The sequence below is a fragment of the Protopterus annectens genome, chromosome 8.part1 (assembly GCF_019279795.1).
Source record: "Protopterus annectens isolate FY-2018-M chromosome 8.part1, PAN1.0, whole genome shotgun sequence".
In the NCBI taxonomy this organism is placed as follows: Eukaryota; Metazoa; Chordata; order Ceratodontiformes; family Protopteridae; genus Protopterus; species Protopterus annectens.
In genome coordinates, this window is record NC_056742.1 from 408,080,296 (window position 1) to 408,099,680 (window position 19,385).

At 38.7% G+C, this 19,385-nt stretch overlaps 1 protein-coding gene across 2 annotated transcripts in view; it reads right to left on the reverse strand.

The window, feature by feature from the left end:
- ADCY7 (adenylate cyclase 7) overlaps window positions 1-19,385 on the reverse strand; it is a 2,777,509-nt gene that overhangs the window by 478,375 nt on the left and 2,279,749 nt on the right. For both annotated transcript variants that reach the window (XM_044081980.1, XM_044081981.1), the window contains one exon: window positions 10,170-10,297. In XM_044081980.1, coding sequence (XP_043937915.1) covers window positions 10,170-10,297 — 128 coding nt within the window. The remainder of the gene's footprint in view (window positions 1-10,169; window positions 10,298-19,385) is intronic.

A 19,385-nucleotide genomic window follows, 5' to 3' on the forward strand; every position in this document is an offset into this window, starting at 1 on the left:
AGTATACAAATATTTAATATCTCTTTAGCTATACTAGACAGAGGTCAGATATCAATACAGTTGTGTTTGCCATCATGTAAGCTTTAAGATGAAATGTTTTAATACCTTGTGTATACCATGGTTTGGGGATTATTAATGCAAATATGAACAAGCAATATTTGACACTTAGAGACATCAGTAGGATGTAATTACATAAACTCCTGGAGGTGTCACTAGGCTATAATGATTTAATAAGCTAAATGTATTACTAACAGACCCTTCTATGGTAATGTGGTAAGTAATTAGCTAAGAGAGAGAAAAAAACACTGTGCAGTTGACAGAGGCAACATCAAAATGCATCAAAGTGACCAGTGGTATCCAGCAGGGCTCAGTGATGAGACTGCTTTGGTTCAGTATTTACTACTGCCACCTCTAGACTATAAACCAAGATGTATGGCTAGCCAAGTTTGCGGATGACTGCAAACTGGTAGTCACTGTTAAATCCCTCTCAACACTGAAGCCCTCCATCAGGAATTTATACTTATAAATGTCTGTTATATTCAAAACTGTCTTAGATTAAATGTTGAAAATGCAATATGAAGTTAGTGGGACATGGATGGTGCAGAGGGGCAGCGGTTGAGTTGTCGCCTCACAGCAAGAGGTTCTCTGGTTTGGTTCTCGGCTGGGGTGCCTTCTGCATGGAGTCTGCATGCCCTCTCTGCATTTGTGTGGGTTTCCTCTGGGTGCTCCGGTTTCCTCCCATGTTACAAAGTCATGCATCTGGAGTGTTTCTCCCCAGGCCTCCACTAAAAATTGGCTTTGTTCCAAGCCGGACTTTCTCGGTTAACAAATGTTAAAATAAAATAACTAAATAAAATTTGCTGGACAAACCTTGCCCCCAGCATGCAGCATTGGCAATACACCACGTCAAAATGAAAATGTAGTTACAGACCTGGATGCCTGGGTTGATAATTCCTTCTCATTTGGTCACCATGTAACAAAGTAACAAAGGTTGTCCTTCTCCTTTGGTGAGCATGTAACAAAGTAACAAAGGTTGTCAGGAAATTATTCTACTTGATGCAGCTGATCACCACGGGAATATCATTCCCATCTAAAAATAGTACTATCCTCTTGTATTCAACACTAATCAGATCAATTATAGAAAACAAACCCCCCTTGGGATGTACCTTGCAAGACATAAACAGTTGGAAGGACACCATAAGTTTCCTAACACAGAGGATCACAGGCTTAAAATCCCTAAGTTATCAGAAAAGACTAGAAGCACTGCCCCTCTTAGGCTTCTCAGAAGAGACTTATGCCTTGCCTTTTAAGCAATTGTGGAACCCAGTTAATCCAGGATCTCATGTACCTTTACAAATCAAACAGTCCCAAAAATACCAAAACAAGGAGTCTAAACTCGCTTTTGCAGATCAATAAAACAAGGTGAAGAGACAGATTCAGCATTCAGCGTCTCCCTCATTTCAGGAATGGACTCTTGACTCCCCCTGCAGATAAAGCAGTGTAATACACTATTTTCCTTCAAATAGGACATGGATAATTGGAAGAATATTCATAAATTCACCCTGGGCTTAACTGGCTTCGAACTCCTTGAGGGGGGAGGTACAGTACTGTGTGGAAAAAACAAGGTGTAATAGTCACAAGACTCTGTAGCCATGAACTTTGAACAACAGTGACCACACAGACAGCAGCAGTGATCTTGTAACAATATAAAGCAGTAGTGATCATACCTCAACATATGTAAACAATGAACATAAATCAGTAGTGATCATAACTCAACATATGTAAACAATGAGCATAAGTACATAAATCAGCAGTGATCATACCTCAACACATATAAACCATGATCTTAAATACATATATCAGTAGTGATCATACATCAACATATGCAATCAATGACTGTAAATACATACATTGGTAGTTATCATACCTTAATATATGTAAACAATGATCATAAATGCACACATCAGTAGTGATCATAGTAGCATCAATCAAACAAATAACAGCAGTGGTCATACATCAACAGTGATTGTACATTCAAGTAGTGATCGCACATCAAGAGGATTCATACGTAAGGCACCAATGATCATATGTCAACTGCAATTGTACGAATATTATATACTGTTAAAAAAGGGATAATTAGTACGGTATATAAAATATTGCTCAATAACTGTGGGAATCAATCAGAAGAGGGCAGAAAATAGTGGGAAGTGAGTTTACATATGCAATTCACAAAGAAACAATGGGAGAACATATGTATGGCTCCCAAATATGTGACAAAGTCGAGAAGATTTAGGGGTTTTGCCTGGAAGTATTTGCTTAGATACTTTTATACCCCAAGTGGACTCCAAAGAATTTTTCCTCAGGTAGATATCGAAGGTTGGAGGTATGTTGGGGCAGAAAGAGGTAACGGGGAAAATATGTTTTGGGAGTGTAATAAGTTGGCAGACTTTAAAAATTCCTGGCAGAAAACTCTGTTGGGAATATCAGGTGAACAAATACATGTAACTAAGGAAATGATTATTTTGAGCTGGGAGGCAGGATGTGACTTGCCTAGATGAAGTAAGGCCTTGCTAAGTTTAATTCTGAAGGCTACAAAAAAAAAAAACAAAAAAAAGCAGTTACTAGAAAACGGTAATCAAAATCTACACCAAATATATGTGAAGTAGTGAATATTGTAACAGAAATAAAAGAACAGGAAGTGCGATCTTTAGAAGAGGGTTGGAGTAAACTACATAGAAAAAAATGGAAATTGTGGGAACAATACATGCATAAAAATGTTTTGGAAGAGGTATGAGGTTTAAGATAAGGTAGGAATAAAATAATTTATATAATGTTGCTAAGACTGTGCGTCACATACATTGTTATATATCCTATAATGTTTGTAAATGTGACCTTGTTAATATGGTTTGATTACTTTTACATAAATGTAAGTCTGCCTGTGCCACAAGTGATAATTCAATAAAGGTGTTAAAAAAACAGTGATTGTACATTAATAGCAATCACAGATACAACATGTTATATTTGGTATAATAACAGTTTGGGGAGTGGAACTGATTACTTCAGAGCAGGAAAATCACCAGGGTGGATGTTTACTACACTTGGGCTGCATCACCTGGAAAACAGAAAACAATGACAGCAGCAAACGGGGTTCTGGGGTGCAGCTGAAGACAACCTCAGAACTAGAGAAGTAATGCTCACATGCTACTGGGCAGACGAGACCTTCGGTATACTGTGTAGCTCTGAAAGTCATACAAGAAAAGCAGAATCAGGATGCTGGAAGAAGTCCATGTTAGAGCCTTCAGAATGTTGTGTGTCATGGAAAGGAAGTAGCAATTCAAGAGGCTAAAATAACTCTTCTCAGTACAGACTAGAAGAGAGGGAGGGTTTCATGACAGAGGTACAAAAAAGTCATGTTAGGGAAATGTAAAGGGGTCCACTGGAAAAGGAAAAACAATGAGGTGGAGTGGGTATTGGTAGGTGATTCTAAGAAGCACTTACTTCACACATCTGCAAAATTACCACATTGCCAAACAGAACATGTTATGGAATACATGGAAGGCAATCCATGGAGGTATTTAAAAAGACATGAACATATGGAGAATGGTTTTAGTGGGGGGGGGGTGTAAAACATTAAATACTCTTTAAAGACCAGATTAAATAAACTGTCTGTTTTCATAAAGACAAAGCAAAACTAGGGGAGTAAAATAAGAGGAGGACAGGATAATAAATGACATGTACAGTTGTTAATGGAAAGACAGAATTTAATATGTTGCTGAAGGGGGACTCTGGTGTTGAGCAATGTGGGAATATTAGATTAAAGCAAGTACTTTAAGTTAAAATGAGAACAGAACATGTATTGTGTGCAAATGAAAATGCTATCAAGACAATCCACAGGAGCCATCATGAATAATAATACAGTTAGTTTCATTTTCTGAATGTGAACTTGAAAAAATAGCTAAATTAGAAAGACCAGCAAATAAAATATAACCATCCAAAGGCTGTCAAAACACTGAATTCCAATATCAAAAATGTCACCCCACCCCGTTCTGCATCAGGCAAACCTGAGAGTAAATTATAGATAGTTGTGCTCAGTATGTAAAGACCACAGCCGTTTACTGAAACTCAAATTATGAGGTAGAAAGTTCATAGCAATTAACAAGAACAGTTAAAGTTAAAACCTGTAGCTGAGAATTCTAAAATGAGCCTTGAGTTTTTATCTCATTAAACTGTGTTAGACGCAGTGTATGACCCAGTGTATGCATAATTCCTCAGTGTGCTTTGAAAGATTCCAATATGGCTGACCAAGTTTGCAGACGACTGCAAACTAGGGGCTGACACAGACATCCTCCAAAAGGGTCTCACTGAGACAGATACCTGGTGTCAAAACCATGGCCTCAAGCTAAATGCCAAAAAGTGCATAGTCATCCCCTTTGGAAAAAACAAAGTACCCACAAACTACCACATAGGTGGTAGCACCCTAAATACAGAAGACGTAATAAGGGATCTGGGGACCCAAGTAGATAGTAACCTCTCCTTTGATAATCACATTGCCAAAGTGGTTAGAAAATCCTTATATGTGGCCCACCTAATCACAAAAGGGTTTGCATCCAGATCGGAAAAGGTCATTGGGCCCCTCTATTCATCACTCATCAGACCCATCATAGAGTAAAATGCCCCATTCGGGATGTACTTTACAGGACACCTGCAACAACTGGAAAGTCCACGGAAGTACCTCACCAAGAGGATCACTGGCCTTAAGCAGACACCCTATGCAGCTTGACTGAAGAAACTCCAGCTGTACTCCGTTGCATACCACCTACTCAGAGGTGATCTCTGCCTGACATACAAGGCCATGTCCAACCCAGAATTGATGGACATGCTCCACCTAAAGAAAACCATATCCCCTCAAGCCACATGCTCCAGGGATCTAAACCTCACCACAACAATAAATAGGACGTGCTGGAGGGATAGATTCCTGTCCCAGAGACTTCCCATGCTCTGGAACAAGATTCCAATCTACATTAGGCAGAGCTCCTCGCTAACCTTCTTCAAGAGAAACCTTGACGAGTGGATGGGAAACAGAAAGTTTACCCCAGGGATCACTTCAATGGCTCTGCTGGACAGAGGCACAAGGAACTAATCTAAGGATTAGTCTGAATCTGAGTCTGTAGCAGACTCCAAATCTGCCTTCAGACCAGTGACAAGTGGAGTACCACAGGATTCAGTCCTGGGTCCTCTCCTGTTTGGTATCTACTTCTCTGAAGTACAGGCTAACACAGAAGGTCTTTGGCTAATGAAGTTCGCAGATGACTGCAAACTAGGTGCCATAATCAAAACTCCTAACGATGTGGACATCCTACAAAAGGGCCTCACTGAGACAGATGCCTGGTGTCAAAGCCATGGCCTCAAGCTCAATGCCAAAAAGTGCATTGTCATCTCCTTTGGTAAAAACTCTGTACCCATGAACTACAACATAGGCAGTAGTATACTTAACACCGAAAGTGTGATAAGAGACCTTGGGACACAGGTGGACAGTAGTCTCTCCTTTGATAATCACATCGCCACAGTAGTCAGGAAATCCTTTTGCTTGGCACACCTCATCACAAAAGGTTTCTCATCGAGAAAAAAAGAGGTAATTGTTCCCCTCTACTCATCACTCATTAGACCCATTATAGAGTAGAACGTCCCTTTTGGTATGTACCTCACAAGACATCTACAACAACTGGAAAGGCCGTAGAAATACCTCGCAAAGAGGATTACCAGCCTCAAACAGATGCCCTACGCAGACCGTCTCAAAAAACTCCAGCTTTACTCCGTCGCATATCGCCTACTCAGAGGTGATCTCTGCCTAACATACAAAGCTATGTCAAACCCAGAGCTGTTGGCCATGCTCCACTTAAAGAAATCCCAGTCCCTCCGAGCTACACACTCTAGGGATCTAAATCTTCTCACCATAATAAACAGAACATGCCGGAGGGATAGATTCCTGTCCCAGAGACTTCCCATACTCTGGAATAAACTTCCTATCTATATCAAACAAAGCTCCTCATTAGCACTCTTCAAGAAAAATCTTGATGATTGGATGGGAAATAGGAAATTCACCCCGGGGATCACTTCTGTGGCTCTGCTCGACAGTGGCACATGAAAATAATTTTCATGGGTGGCAAAAGCCAGGGTACCTTTTTAACTGGGCTTGTATAGGCCCTAGGGCTGATAGCCTAGTACCTACCTATGAATCTATTATCACACTAGATGTGAACAAAGATAAAATCATAAGCATCCCCAGCTAGTCAAGGCTTTGTCCACACAAAATAAAAACAAAAAAATTGTCGAGGGCAAGTGCCCTCGCAACCCCTATATGTGGGGACTTAGATCCTTTGACTACATTACTTATATACAGATTGCAGAGAAAAGTGAACATGAATTACTGCCAGCACTAATAAAGAACTATTGATTTCATCAAAACAGGATCAGTGAGCTGCACCTTCACTCACTTTAAAGCTGGGAGGTTAACCTTTGGGAAATGTATGTTAAATTTGTCTAATCCGAAATGGAAATGTATTCCCTTGTTTGCAAGATGACCATATGAAGATCCAAAGTTATACTGAGGTTTCTGTTAAATCAAAAGGTTAGACACAGATTTCTACTATGTTCAAGAACAGAGAGCAAAATATTGCTGCTTCTTTCAGATGTAGCCTACAGAATGGGGGCCAGATGACTGAGTGAAGGACAAAATTAACCTTATATTTCTGGAATACGTAGAATTATATGAATCTTGCTGTGATACCATAAGACAAGTAGGTACTCTTACACATTGCAACAATCTCAGCTATATTGCCTGAAACAGAAGTTAACATCTGGTGAAGAAAACTCCTTCACTATGAGGATTTTTCAGTTCTACAAGTTAAGGGAGACAATTGTAAGAGACTGTAGGTCTGCATTAAGGGATTATAATTATCAATTGAATGTTTCCTATAAAAATTAAGATCTCAGAGTTTAATTGTTGAATTTATCCAGAAAACAACATACACAGCATTAATCAAGTAAAAACACACACACACACACAAAACCAGGAGAAACACAAAAAGAAGGAATGATTATTTACCCGACTTCCTAATTTTGAGAGCAACTAATTCTATATGTACAGATTAAGGGACCTGTGATCCAGAAGACAGGGTGCAGGACAGATCAGAGCACATCCCTGGTTTATAAGGAGGAAATAAGGTACCCAGAGAATGACCTCGTGGGCACAGGATGAACATGCAGGTTATACTCAACAGCATACGGAGGGTCGGACTTAAATTATGGAACTCAAGGTCAGTAGCTATAAACTGTAGTATCATGGTGCTAAAATATGTGAGCCTGTTCAAATATAATCAAGAAAAACATACCTGAAATAATGCTAGTGGTATCCAGAACTACAAAGGTTTTTACAAAAGACCTAATCTATCTTTACACCAATTAATCCCTATATGGAAACTCAGGGGTCTGGATGGAGGGATGATATAAAATCAGCAAGTAAAGGACATTAGAGTTCATCCTTAAATCTTGGTGAGCACCTTCTTGAGGTGAACCCTGTTTTCCTTTTTTTTACAAAATCTCACCAAGGTGACATTGACATATAGACTGTATTTTATATAGCATATATTATAGACAGAAGTAGTTTAAAAAGTAAAAAAGACAGCTGGGTGCACAAGTCCCAGGATAAAAAAGTGCCCAAACCTGGTAGTCACATGGGTGCCAGGACTGGAAAAAAATGACAACATAGGATTCTCAAGACATGGAAACATTCCTACAATGGGGTTAGGCCAGGCTCAGGGGGAGGATGGAATTGTATAAGGAAGTATTAGTCCACAAAACTCACAGAAATTGATAGGCGATTGAGGAAGTGCAAAAATAGAAAGAACAAAATTAAAAAATTGTTGAAAGGTATAAAAAAGAAAAGTGGACATGGGAAAGAGAGCGATCTGATATGGTGCAATATTTATGCAAAGTAGAAAGTCAAATTAATCAATTCAAAAAAGCAGCCCCAAAGATATTTGGAAAGTAATACAGACAAATGCATCCTCACATGGAAAATGTCAGAATACAAAAAAAAGGATCACAAAAGGGGAGCATAGAACAGAAGTTGTTAAAAAGATAGAAGCAGAAGTTATGAAATACCTGCAAAGTGAAGGATTTAGTGTAGAAAGTCCATCAAAGGTTATATCACAGTATAATGTAGAGCGAGTCTCCCAAGTAAGGACAAACAGGAGGAGCAGGAAACATCTGAAGAAACAGGGACATGGGAAAGACAAATATATTTAATATGGTGTAATATTTATGCAAAGGAGAAAGCAAAACTAAGCAGTAGATAAAGAGCAGCATCAAAGATATTTGAAGAGAAATACAGGCAAAGGCATCCAGACATGGACAATTTTACAATACAAGAAAATAAGAAAACAAAGAGGGAAATAGAAAGGAGGATTGATAATGGAGAATTTAAAGAAATAGAAACTGATGTTAAGGAATTTAGTGTAGAATATCCACCTCTAAAAACACCACAACAGTATTGAAAAATAAATCCCCAAATTAAGGAGAAACCAGTGGAGCAGGAACATCTGATCAGTTGCCATATGAAGATACTTTGGAACCTTTAGTAGGGAACCAATATACAAGTTCAGTTAGAGTTGTACAGCAAAGAAAGGGTGAGAACTCTGACGCAGTCAATATTGTGGAGTGATAGGCCAGTGAGTTCCCATGCGAAAGACCAAAAGAGTTGCTTGATTTAATAGAGATGGACAGACATATTAAAATCAGTGAAAGAAATAGACTATAGAATGTCAATAACACCCAAAATGTTAGAAGCATACCTCTCAACTGTACAGATTTTTGCAGAATGTCCAGATTTTTACCTCAGATTTTTGGTATGTTCCTCCTAAAATCTGTGCATTTCTGGCAAATAGCTGAGGATTGAAGTCATTAAATAATGACAAACATTTGAGTTTAAGACTTCAAATCCTTCAGAAAATTCATGCTAGCAGAAAAACGTAGAAGATATGCAGATAAATATAAAGGAAAAGCGTGAGATTACTTATGTTGTAAGTGATGGTTTAATGAAGAAGTTTCTTGTTAAAAAAAAAAAAAAAGAAACAAGCAATTTATTGATGACTGAAAATCATTTTACAGAGAATTGGGAAACAAGGGAAAAGGAATTGAAACAAAAAAAGAAATAGACATGTTTTGGAGAAATATCTATGAACATCTTGTGGAACATAAAGGTGCTGAACAGACAGAAGAATAAGAAGCTCAAATGTACAGGATATGTACAGGATATGAAATGGGCTGAAGTAACGGCCACAGAAATTGAAACAAAATTAAGAAAAGCTCCTAAGTGGAAAACCCCAGGCCCAGGTGCAGTACCTAACTTCTGGCTAAAATTATCATCTTCTTTACATGAAGATTTAGCTTTGAGTTAGAACTACTTTATATGTGCACCCCAAACAGATGCCGCCCTAGTTAGCAAGCAAACTTGCAAGCTATCCTAAAAACTATAGACAAATAACTTACCTTCTGACGATGTATAAACTATACACTAGAATTGATGCGGATAGAGTTTATGGTAATTTAGAAGAAAGCTCAATCATAGCAATAGAACAAAAAGGTAACAAAAGAAATTCATAGGGAACAAAGGATCATTTGTTGTTAAATAAAGTCATAATGGAGAACTGCAAAAAGGGGAAGGCTCTACGTATGGCATGGATAGATGACAAAAAGAGCCTTTGACAGCATCCCACATTTATGGATAAAAGAATGCTTACAAATGTATAAAATACACCCTACACTGATCGATTACATTACAGTGACCATGAAACAGTAGCAAACCACTTAGCAGTTAAGCCATGATAAAGGACAAATTATTATTCCAGGGATAAAAATTCAAAGGGGATATTCCAGAGTGACCCTGTCACCACTACTCTTTTATCTTGCCCTTAACCCACAGTCAAAAATGGAAGACTTTCTCTCTTTAGGCAGTAGCTGGTCTTGTTACCTGCAGAAATATTTCTAAAGTTTTAAAGTAAAAAAAGCATTGGGTTCCTTTACTGTGGCTGTTACTTTTTTGTGGCACTTCTGCATGAATGTAGCTGAAATCAATAGAACATCTAAATCACAACAAAAATCATACATACTGGATTGCTTCACAAATGTCAAGGCCCATCTTCACACAATTTTTGGCATGATTCGGTAAAGACACCGGCAAGCCAGAAACACAGTAGTAGCAATCCCCAAGGATCTTAATTCTCATGCACTCATTGTCCTGCAAGAAAGTAATACCAGAATTACAATGGTTATTTCAAAAGTACATGATATTTATTTACTACAATTACACAATCTCAGCATAACTTAAAACAGCTGTATAAACCTTTTATCTTAGATTTGCAGTTAGATTTCCTGACTTTCAGCAAACCCACCATGATAAACTGGCAGCATGTAGGATTAGACAATATTTAGATCAAATTCTTCAAAGCTACAAAGGAAAATGTCAAACATGCACGTCAGTTCTCCTTCTTGCTGTTGTTTATTTCCCTATTTATTTATCACTCCTATTCAAAGTCTAAAGACGTTTTCTAATATTAGGGTTCATTTTATAACAAACTCAAAGTTATAAGCAGTAAGTTTAAATGTTCCCTATGAATAAGGAATGAGAGCAGCCCTGAAAGGTGAAGCTTCATATGCAATAGTATTTCCCAGATATGTAAATGTGAAGGCTTCTTAATTATGATTTCCGTGGAAATCATAAGGAAAACGTGTTTGGTGAGAGCTGTTTAAAATACATTGCTGGGTCTCCAGACATGTCAGCTGCAATGCCAAATACAGAGAAAAATGTTTCTTTATTACTCAAGCAATCAAAAGCAGGCACCAGCCTCTTTGCTTCCATTTGGAGACAGGGTTACCACTTGCTCCTCTTTTCATGGGGCAGTCTCTATCTGGGCAGTTGTATCCTGTATGAAAAAAAATATATGAAAAATTGCAAATGCCCTGAGAGTTTAAGATAAAAAACATTTCCTAAGTATGGGCATTTGATAAGGTGGCAACCCTATTTGGGGAGACTTAGTTCATCACTACCTACCTACTAATGTAATTCATTCCTTTATCAATCAGAGACATCCAAAAGGAATCAGACTTCAGACAACAGCTCAAGGCACACCTCTTCACCCAAACAAATGCAGCTGCACTCACACAGATCATGTTACATGAACCCTACATCTCTCTCACAACCCTTTATCCCCCTATTTCATCTTCCTTGTCATCCCTCACCCATTGACTCTCATTCATCCTACCCCCCCTTCGCATCTCCCACACTTCACCTCTTCTACTCCTCTTCTCTCTGCATGCCTGTCACACCTTTTCTACTCCTCTTCCCTCTGCATGCCTGTCGCACCTTTTCTACTCCTCTTCCCTCTGCATGCCTGTCGCACTTTTTCTACTCCTCTTCCCTCTGCATGCCTGTCACACCTTTTCTACTCCTCTTCCCTCTGCATGCCTGTCGCACCTTTTCTACTCCTCTTCCCTCTGCATGCCTGTCACACCTTTTCTACTCCTCTTCCCTCTGCATGCCTGTCACACCTTTTCTACTCCTCTTCCCTCTGCATGCCTGTCACACCTTTTCTACTCCTCTTCCCTCTGCATGCCTGTCACACCTTTTCTGTCTTTTCCCCATGGTACCCTTTCCTGCAACTATTCTCACTTGCCTCTTCTAATATCTTCATTCCTCTCTGTATAAGGATATGCTGCTATCCCTGTAGCATAAACTGTCTCAGTTATTATTGCTACATTTTATCCAAAAAGCTATGCTAGGCATAATTCTATTTTTTCATCTACATTTTGGCATTGTAAACTGCTTCTTGAATTAAATATTGTAGCATAATCTTCCATCTGCAAATATGCAAATGTTCATTTCTTATGTGATCCTATTCACCCGGGCTGTACCTGCAAATGGTCCATTGATCAGTGCACTACCCCTTTAAACAAATATACACACATCTATCTATCTATCTATCTATCTATCTATCTATCTATCTATCTATATACAAACACACATCCATGAATATTAATTCAATTATATTAAATGTAATTTAATCCCATAATGGCCTAAAACCTGCAAAGAAATGGGGGGGGGGGTATTATTCTAGTCAGTCAATCATCACTAAGCAAATGGTGCCTTTGTATAGCAACAAATATGATTAGGACCAGGGTGCCATGGGTTTGATTCTGCCAAACCAGTGATGGCAATCCTCTGTTGCATGTGTATGCAAGGGTGGGTAGGCATAGCAGGACCTTCCAAAGTGATGTGTTTACTCATCTTGGTCAATTTGGGGTGGAGTTAAGGCCAGCAACTGAAAATCCCTGAAAGCGGTCTAAATGATGGCCTCTGAAATTGATCTCTCAGTGCAGGAACGAATGGGTTGAGAAGCATTCTGACCCTGTGAAGAACAAATGGCTCAAAAGATCACAAAGGCCAATGGTCAGCAGACAGGGGAGACCCAAAAAAGACCATCAGAAAACTACTGCAGAGAACAGATTCATAGGTTAATACCAGGCAATTGGACTGCAGACCATTTCAAGCCTAGCCAAAAACCTTTTCAAAATTTCCCTCTAGCCTCATTTAAGGCAAGACAAGACAGACCAGGACAGAATTTGTGGCTGGGCTGCCCATTCAATTATCTAGGTTTAGCTTGAAGGTGGCAAGGGTGCTACTCTGGTTGACATGAACTGGATGTTTGTTCTAGAGGTGAAGGATGCATTGGAATATGAATCTATCATGCTAACGCATCTTATTTATCTGTTGATGGTTTAGTTCCTTTAACAGAGTATTTAACGTACCATTAGTTCTGAGAAGGAATAGATCAAATAAGGCTGCACATAGATCTCCACAGAGGAGTCTGTAAGAGACTGAGTAGAGAGAAAGGGGCTGCCAGCAGCATTTTCTGATAACTAACATTTTAAGGACACTGATCTTTTTATTTATGAATCTCTGAGATCTCTCAAGTTGGACTATATATGTCTAGATAAATACATGCCAAAAGATGCATTATATTCAATAATGGGTCTGTTAAGATATGCGTAAAGGGGAATTAAGACTTCACTGGATCTACTTGCAGTACCTTTAGAATTTAGATGTGCCAGATAAAAGGCTTTCTGAACTAATGTGGAGTCATGATGGGCAAATGATAAGGAATTATCAACAAGACTATCTAGATCCCTTGCATCAGTATCTGATTAGATGGGTGCATCTCCCATGAGGTAAGTGAAACTGTTTTGTTTAACAAAATGAAGTATGCTACATTTTGCACAATTAATTTGAGGCCATTGTCCTTGCACCAATTATTAACATGGTCTAAGCCATATTTGATTAATTGTGAGTCAGCTGACGATCGAACAGTAGCACCCAATTTACAGTCCTCTGCAAACTTATTTACTATAGGCTAGAAGTATTGTCCTGAAGGTCTGAGAAATATATAACAAATAGGAAAGGGCCCAAAATTGAGCCCTGTGGTACACCACTGGTAACTGTTTTGGGTTCTGTCAGATAACCAGTTAGCTATCCATTGCACAGTGGGTCTAAAGATGTAATGGGCATTATACCCAAGAGAACATTGAGGCATTCAGTCAAAGGCCTTTGCCAGGTCTAGATATGCTGTATGTACTGAATAACCACTATCCACTGCTTCAGTTATTTTTTCAAGGAAATTGATAAGGTTAAAGAGGCAGGACCTTCTTTTGATAAAGCCAAATTGATGAGGGTCCAGGGTTGGGAGGTTTCATTGTCCAAATTAATAAGGTCTGAGATAATTCAATACATAGCTTTCCCTACAAGGCTAATGAGACTAATGGGTCAGGCTACCATTGTGTAATAGCATTACAATAGCTTTTCCAGGCTTCAGGAAAGTAACCAGAGGAACGACTTAGATTAAAGAGTTTAAGTAGGAGTTCAGAAAAGCCATATTTGGCACCAATATTCAGGCAATCTGGTATGTTGTCAGGGCCTTTGGATGAAGTATTCTAAGTTTTAAAAACAGCTTTGTGAACTTAATCCATAATAATTAAGGGGGAGGGCTGGGTTTGTGGAATCTGTGGAATAGCTATAACTGTGGGAGGAGTAAAATATTACTTATTATTATTAGCTATTTCCTTTGGGTCACAAGTTGTAGTTTTGTTGTAGAACAGCTCTGAACACTGTTGGGTGTTATTTCTTGACTTTCTGACACAGTTAAAGAAAGATTTATAGTTTTTTTTTTTTTTAGTGGCTATTGTAAGTTCATACTCAGCTTTCAGTTTCCTAATGGTTCACTTAAGCTCTTTGTTAGTTTGCTTACACATGCTTCTAAGGTAGGTAGAATGAGACTGCTTATAAGCATTAAGCAGTTTTTTTTAAATAATTTACTTATATGGGTAGTTCACCACAGGGGGTGTTTTTAAACATCTTATTGTATTTGTTTAGGATAGGGACTCCCTTATCAAAACAACTATTTAAGTGGAAGTAGAAGTCAGAGGCACATGTAGCAGCTTTAGCAACAGGATTCTTCAGAGGAGGATTACATCAGAATTTAAGTCATCAAGTAACTGAAGAAGGTTTGTTTTCGAGAAGTCCCTAAACACAAGGCTATTTACAGGGGAAGTACCACCAGTTTTAAAGGCAAATGTCACTAAATTATAGGCTTATTTAACTAAGAATAATGATACATATGGAGTTTTGCAAGAAGTGACCGTATTTATGAGCACTAGATCCAGGATATTGGGTCCCCTAGTAGGATGGTTAACCGTTTCTGAAAGAGAGTTAGCATTTATAATGTCAAGGAAGTGCTGGGCATACTGACCACTAGCAGTGTAAGGTGAGACACTTTATTGAAGGGTAGTTGCCCAGTAGAAAGGTCTTGGGTTTAATGATTTAAAATAGCTACCATGCTCTGAAGGGGACATAGAGAGTATTCTATAGTTAGCTATGAAGTGGTAATTAGACTTGCTTATGGTGGTTTGGACTTCTAGGAGTTCAACTGTGATATTCCAAGGAATTTATTGTGAGATGAATGCCCTTCACAAGTACTGCTACACCCCCAAAAATTGTGAGCTGAATGCCCTTGACAAGTACTGCTACACCCCCACAATTGCCAGTAGGTCTGAAGACACAATAGGTATATACTCAGAGGAGCACATTCTGGCAGACAGAAATGGTGGTCTTTATTTCAATGTACTTTACACTAACATGCTTACTTTCTTCTTTCGTAGTTGATCAAAGCTAGATGTTTTTCTGAATAATCAAAACATGGACATAAAATCATTAATAGATTTCCTAAAGTGGCAGTTTTGACAGTACCACAAAATTCTCCAACCACATTCACATTCAAACAAATATTAGTACTGTACAAATTCTGTGGTACAGTAAGGATCATAAAGAGAGTGAAACATGTATCTTCTGACCTGTGTGAACTACGTAGATTACAATCAGAATCCTTTGTGCTATATGATTATTCTTAGAGCTGAAAATGCCTAAGACTGTTGCACAGAGATTTGCATATAGTTTTCTTGTTGCTTTATTACACTGTGTGATGTCTGTACATTTAAAGGAGGAGTACAGCTGATCTGTACACATTTAATTCAGATGTTTTCTAACACCAATGAACATACAAACACCCTCCAGTTATTAATTCACAATTCTTTTTAAAATGAATACTTACATGTCTTTATGACCTAGGTGACAGCCTAACCAAGGAACATGGTTTACAAGGAATATTCAGTTAAGTGCCTGCAATATAATTAACAAAATACAGGTATAAGAGTGGTGATCATTAACTCCTCAGCATCTGGGAAGTGTGGATACTAACATGTTTAAGGAGAGGAAGAAAGAAATCACAGCATAAAGTAATAAAGTAAATATTTAAATGTCATGATAATGCTATTAAAGTTAAGATAGTGTGGGCTGTTTTCCCAAGTTAAAAGAAAAAGACAGTGTGGGCTTTCAAATGTTTAATCCATAAATGTGTAATAATAAAGATCTTAAGTGGTTTTCATATGTAAAACTTCTCGGCTTGACAAATTTTGTTTTGACAAACTGTAGTTTCTCATTTCAGGGTAGCAGAAAAATTAGAAATAGAAAATGTGTTTATGTTTTTACTACTACCTAATGACTGCATTTTAGGCAAACATGCTCACCAGCATCCGCAGAAAATAAAATAAGGGGAAACTGTTGTGCTTTGACAGTTTTGATAACATCCTGTCCTAAGTTAATAAACATTTGTCCTTTTAGTTTGTGCTTATGGGCAGCTACCTGAAATGAAAAAATAAGCAACTGCTAGCCCTAGATGCTTTGTAGTAATGCTGCAACAGTGACATCAAATTTCCGCCAAAACAAAGAAAAGCATTGGACTGACTTTCAGAAACTGTAGCTGCCATGCTTTTAGCCTTGGAGAGGACAGATATGATACCGGTTCTCTGCCTACTGTCTCCAGAGAAAAGGCCATATCTGTGCTCTCCAAGGCCAAAAACATGGTTTCAATGGGACCAGATAACATCTCAGGTTGCTTACTAAACAATTTAAACAGGACCTAGCAAACCCATTTGGTCTATTTAACCACAGCCTGAGAACTGTCTTTGTTCCAGCAGAGTAGACAACAGCAACAGTAATCGCCTTGCACAAAGGGGATGATCAACTAACCCTGGGAACTAAAGACCAATAAGTCTAACCAGCCTCATCAGCAAGGCGATGGAAGGAATCATCATAGACCTTATCAACAAGGACATAGGGGACCTTCAAACTCTAGATCCAACCCGGTTTGGCTTCAGTAAGGGTAGATTATGCTTGTTAAACCTGGGAGACATCTTCAAGAAAATCACCAAAGCCAAGGAAGAAGGAAAGAGAGTGCATACCACCTATCTTGCCAAGCCAAGGCTTTTGACACAATCCCCCACAAAGGTATTATTGGCTCAATGACAGAACTCATACTGTCAAAGTTGGTGACTCCACCTCTACCAGTAGAGCAGTCACCAGTGGTGTACCACAAGGATCTATGCTGGGTTCCTTACTGTTTGGAATCTATTTCTCAGAAGTCCAGCCAAAAGTAGATAGCCTTTGGCTTACCAAGTTTGCTGATGACTGCAAACTGGGTGCAATCAATGAGACCCCCAATGATGTTAACATATTGTAGAAGGGGCTTGCACAGATGAATGGTTAGTCACAAAGCCACGGACTAAACCTAAAGCAAAAAAATGCATTATTATCACCTTTGGCAAAGTGGAATTCCCTGCTAATTAGAATACAGACAGCACCCCCCTAAGTTCAAACCCAGTGGTGTGAGATTTGGGAACACAGGTTGACAGCAATCTGAACTCTGACCACCAAGTTTCCATAGTGGTGTGGAAAGCCTTCTAAATTGTACATCTCATAAGTAAGGGTATCGCATCTAGGTCTAAGGATGTTATAACTCCACTGTATTAGACCCTCATCAGAACATTAATAGAATACAATGCTCCCTTTTGCATGTACCTCACCAGACACCTGAAGCATCTAAGTAGATCACTTAGAGCTGCAGCACAACAAGGGTTTAGGTACTTTGCAATTATACGTAGCATTGCTCTCAAATAGAACCTCTACTGCTTTCTCAGGAAGCACCTACTCAGCTAGTAGAAATTCACCAGGCCAGGTCCTTCAGGGCTCAGCCCTAGTTTTATTAATCTTTTCCTATTTCTAAAGGGTGTTCTTGTTGCCTTTTCGGCTTTCCCCGGTTAGGGGTCGCCACAGAGGAACTCCGATCCGCTAATGATTGGCAGTAGATTTTTATGTGCAGAGTTGCCAGCTCTGACGCACAACCTTCAACGAATGTACGCCCATTCACGCATGTCTCCAGACAGAAGACGCTTTAGCTGAGAATTGAACAGGATGTCTTATTGTGAGGAGACAACGTTACCGCAGCACCACAAACCGTAAATGAGAACAGTTACATAACTGGAGAGTGTGTGAGGTGAATAAAAATGCCACTGATGTTTTGTGAAGAACAGTGCTTGGGAGAATGAAAATGCAGGTCTTGTAAGAAAAATAAGTTTAGTAGAGTTTTAACTTAATATAAAAAATAAAGCAGCTCTGGTTATATTTATTAATGACTCTACACAGAGCATTCTGTGGTGCATAATAGTGTTACTCTCACTTTTTTTTTTTAACTTGGATTTAAGATTTAGGAGATGCTATTTGTTTACTAAAGAGTTATCATGTCCTGCTTTTACCTGCAAAGGTTGAGGTGGAAGCAGCATTAACAATATACTGGAGACGATGATTAGTATTCATCCTACAGGAGCTGTGGACAAGAGGAGAAGAAACAACTGCTGACACACTTAGAGGTTTTCACCATTAAACAAAAACCCATGTCATTACCAGCACAAAACTAACGAAGGCCAAAGACAGTGAAAATAACCATGTAATTTTCACTCTGACCACAGGATGGAAGCGTACAACTGAGTGAAAACATCTTGGTTCTTTTTAGAGACATTGAATATCTCACCACACTATCTATTATCAACATTTTAACTTTATTAGCATCCTACTGTCTCATTATTGCACTGGGGGAGGGGAGGGGGTCAGCTCAAAAGCAATCTTTAAATTACTACATCATACACATACATACTATGTCAGTATTACAATACTACTTAAATCAGAGAAATCCCACAATGACAAAAAAAAACTAAGATTAGTCATATCCATTTTTACAGCTTAATAGTCCATAAAATGATTCTTGGAATGAGAGTAATCTTAAAAGATAATAATTAAATAAACTAGTGTATTTACTGTAAAATAAAACAGAGAGATATATTTAATGCTTCATGTATCTAAAAGACAGGTTATAATTGTCCTAGTAAAACAGTGACCAGAATGATTTAAAGGGTTACGGAAATCAGTGAAGATGAGCTATAATACTAGGTCTAACAGTTAAGCATGCACTAAAGAATTATTTTTATATAAACAGACTCCTAAGCTCAAACAATTCCAGTACCTGATTACTGATTTATATCACAGCAAGACGTCACCGCTATAAATAAAACTGACTCACCAGCACACTGGCACAGATGGACAGAGCCTTGACTGCAACCTAGACAGCTGGGCAATGATCAGTGTTAAAATCAATGAACAAGCCAAATGGGGTGCGAGAAAAATGAAGGTTTGAGTCTACTCACCTTCTCTACTGCTGGGGGGGGGGGGGGGGGCAGAGAACAAAAGTGGATGCCTGCTGACTTACAAGACCTACAAAAGTCACAGTCTTGTGCAGTACCGACTGCGTGGCCAATCCAAGAGGAGTCGATGCTCATGTGGGGAAAAGAGATCATGTGCAAAAAAAAAAAAGGAAAAACCTGTGTGGATG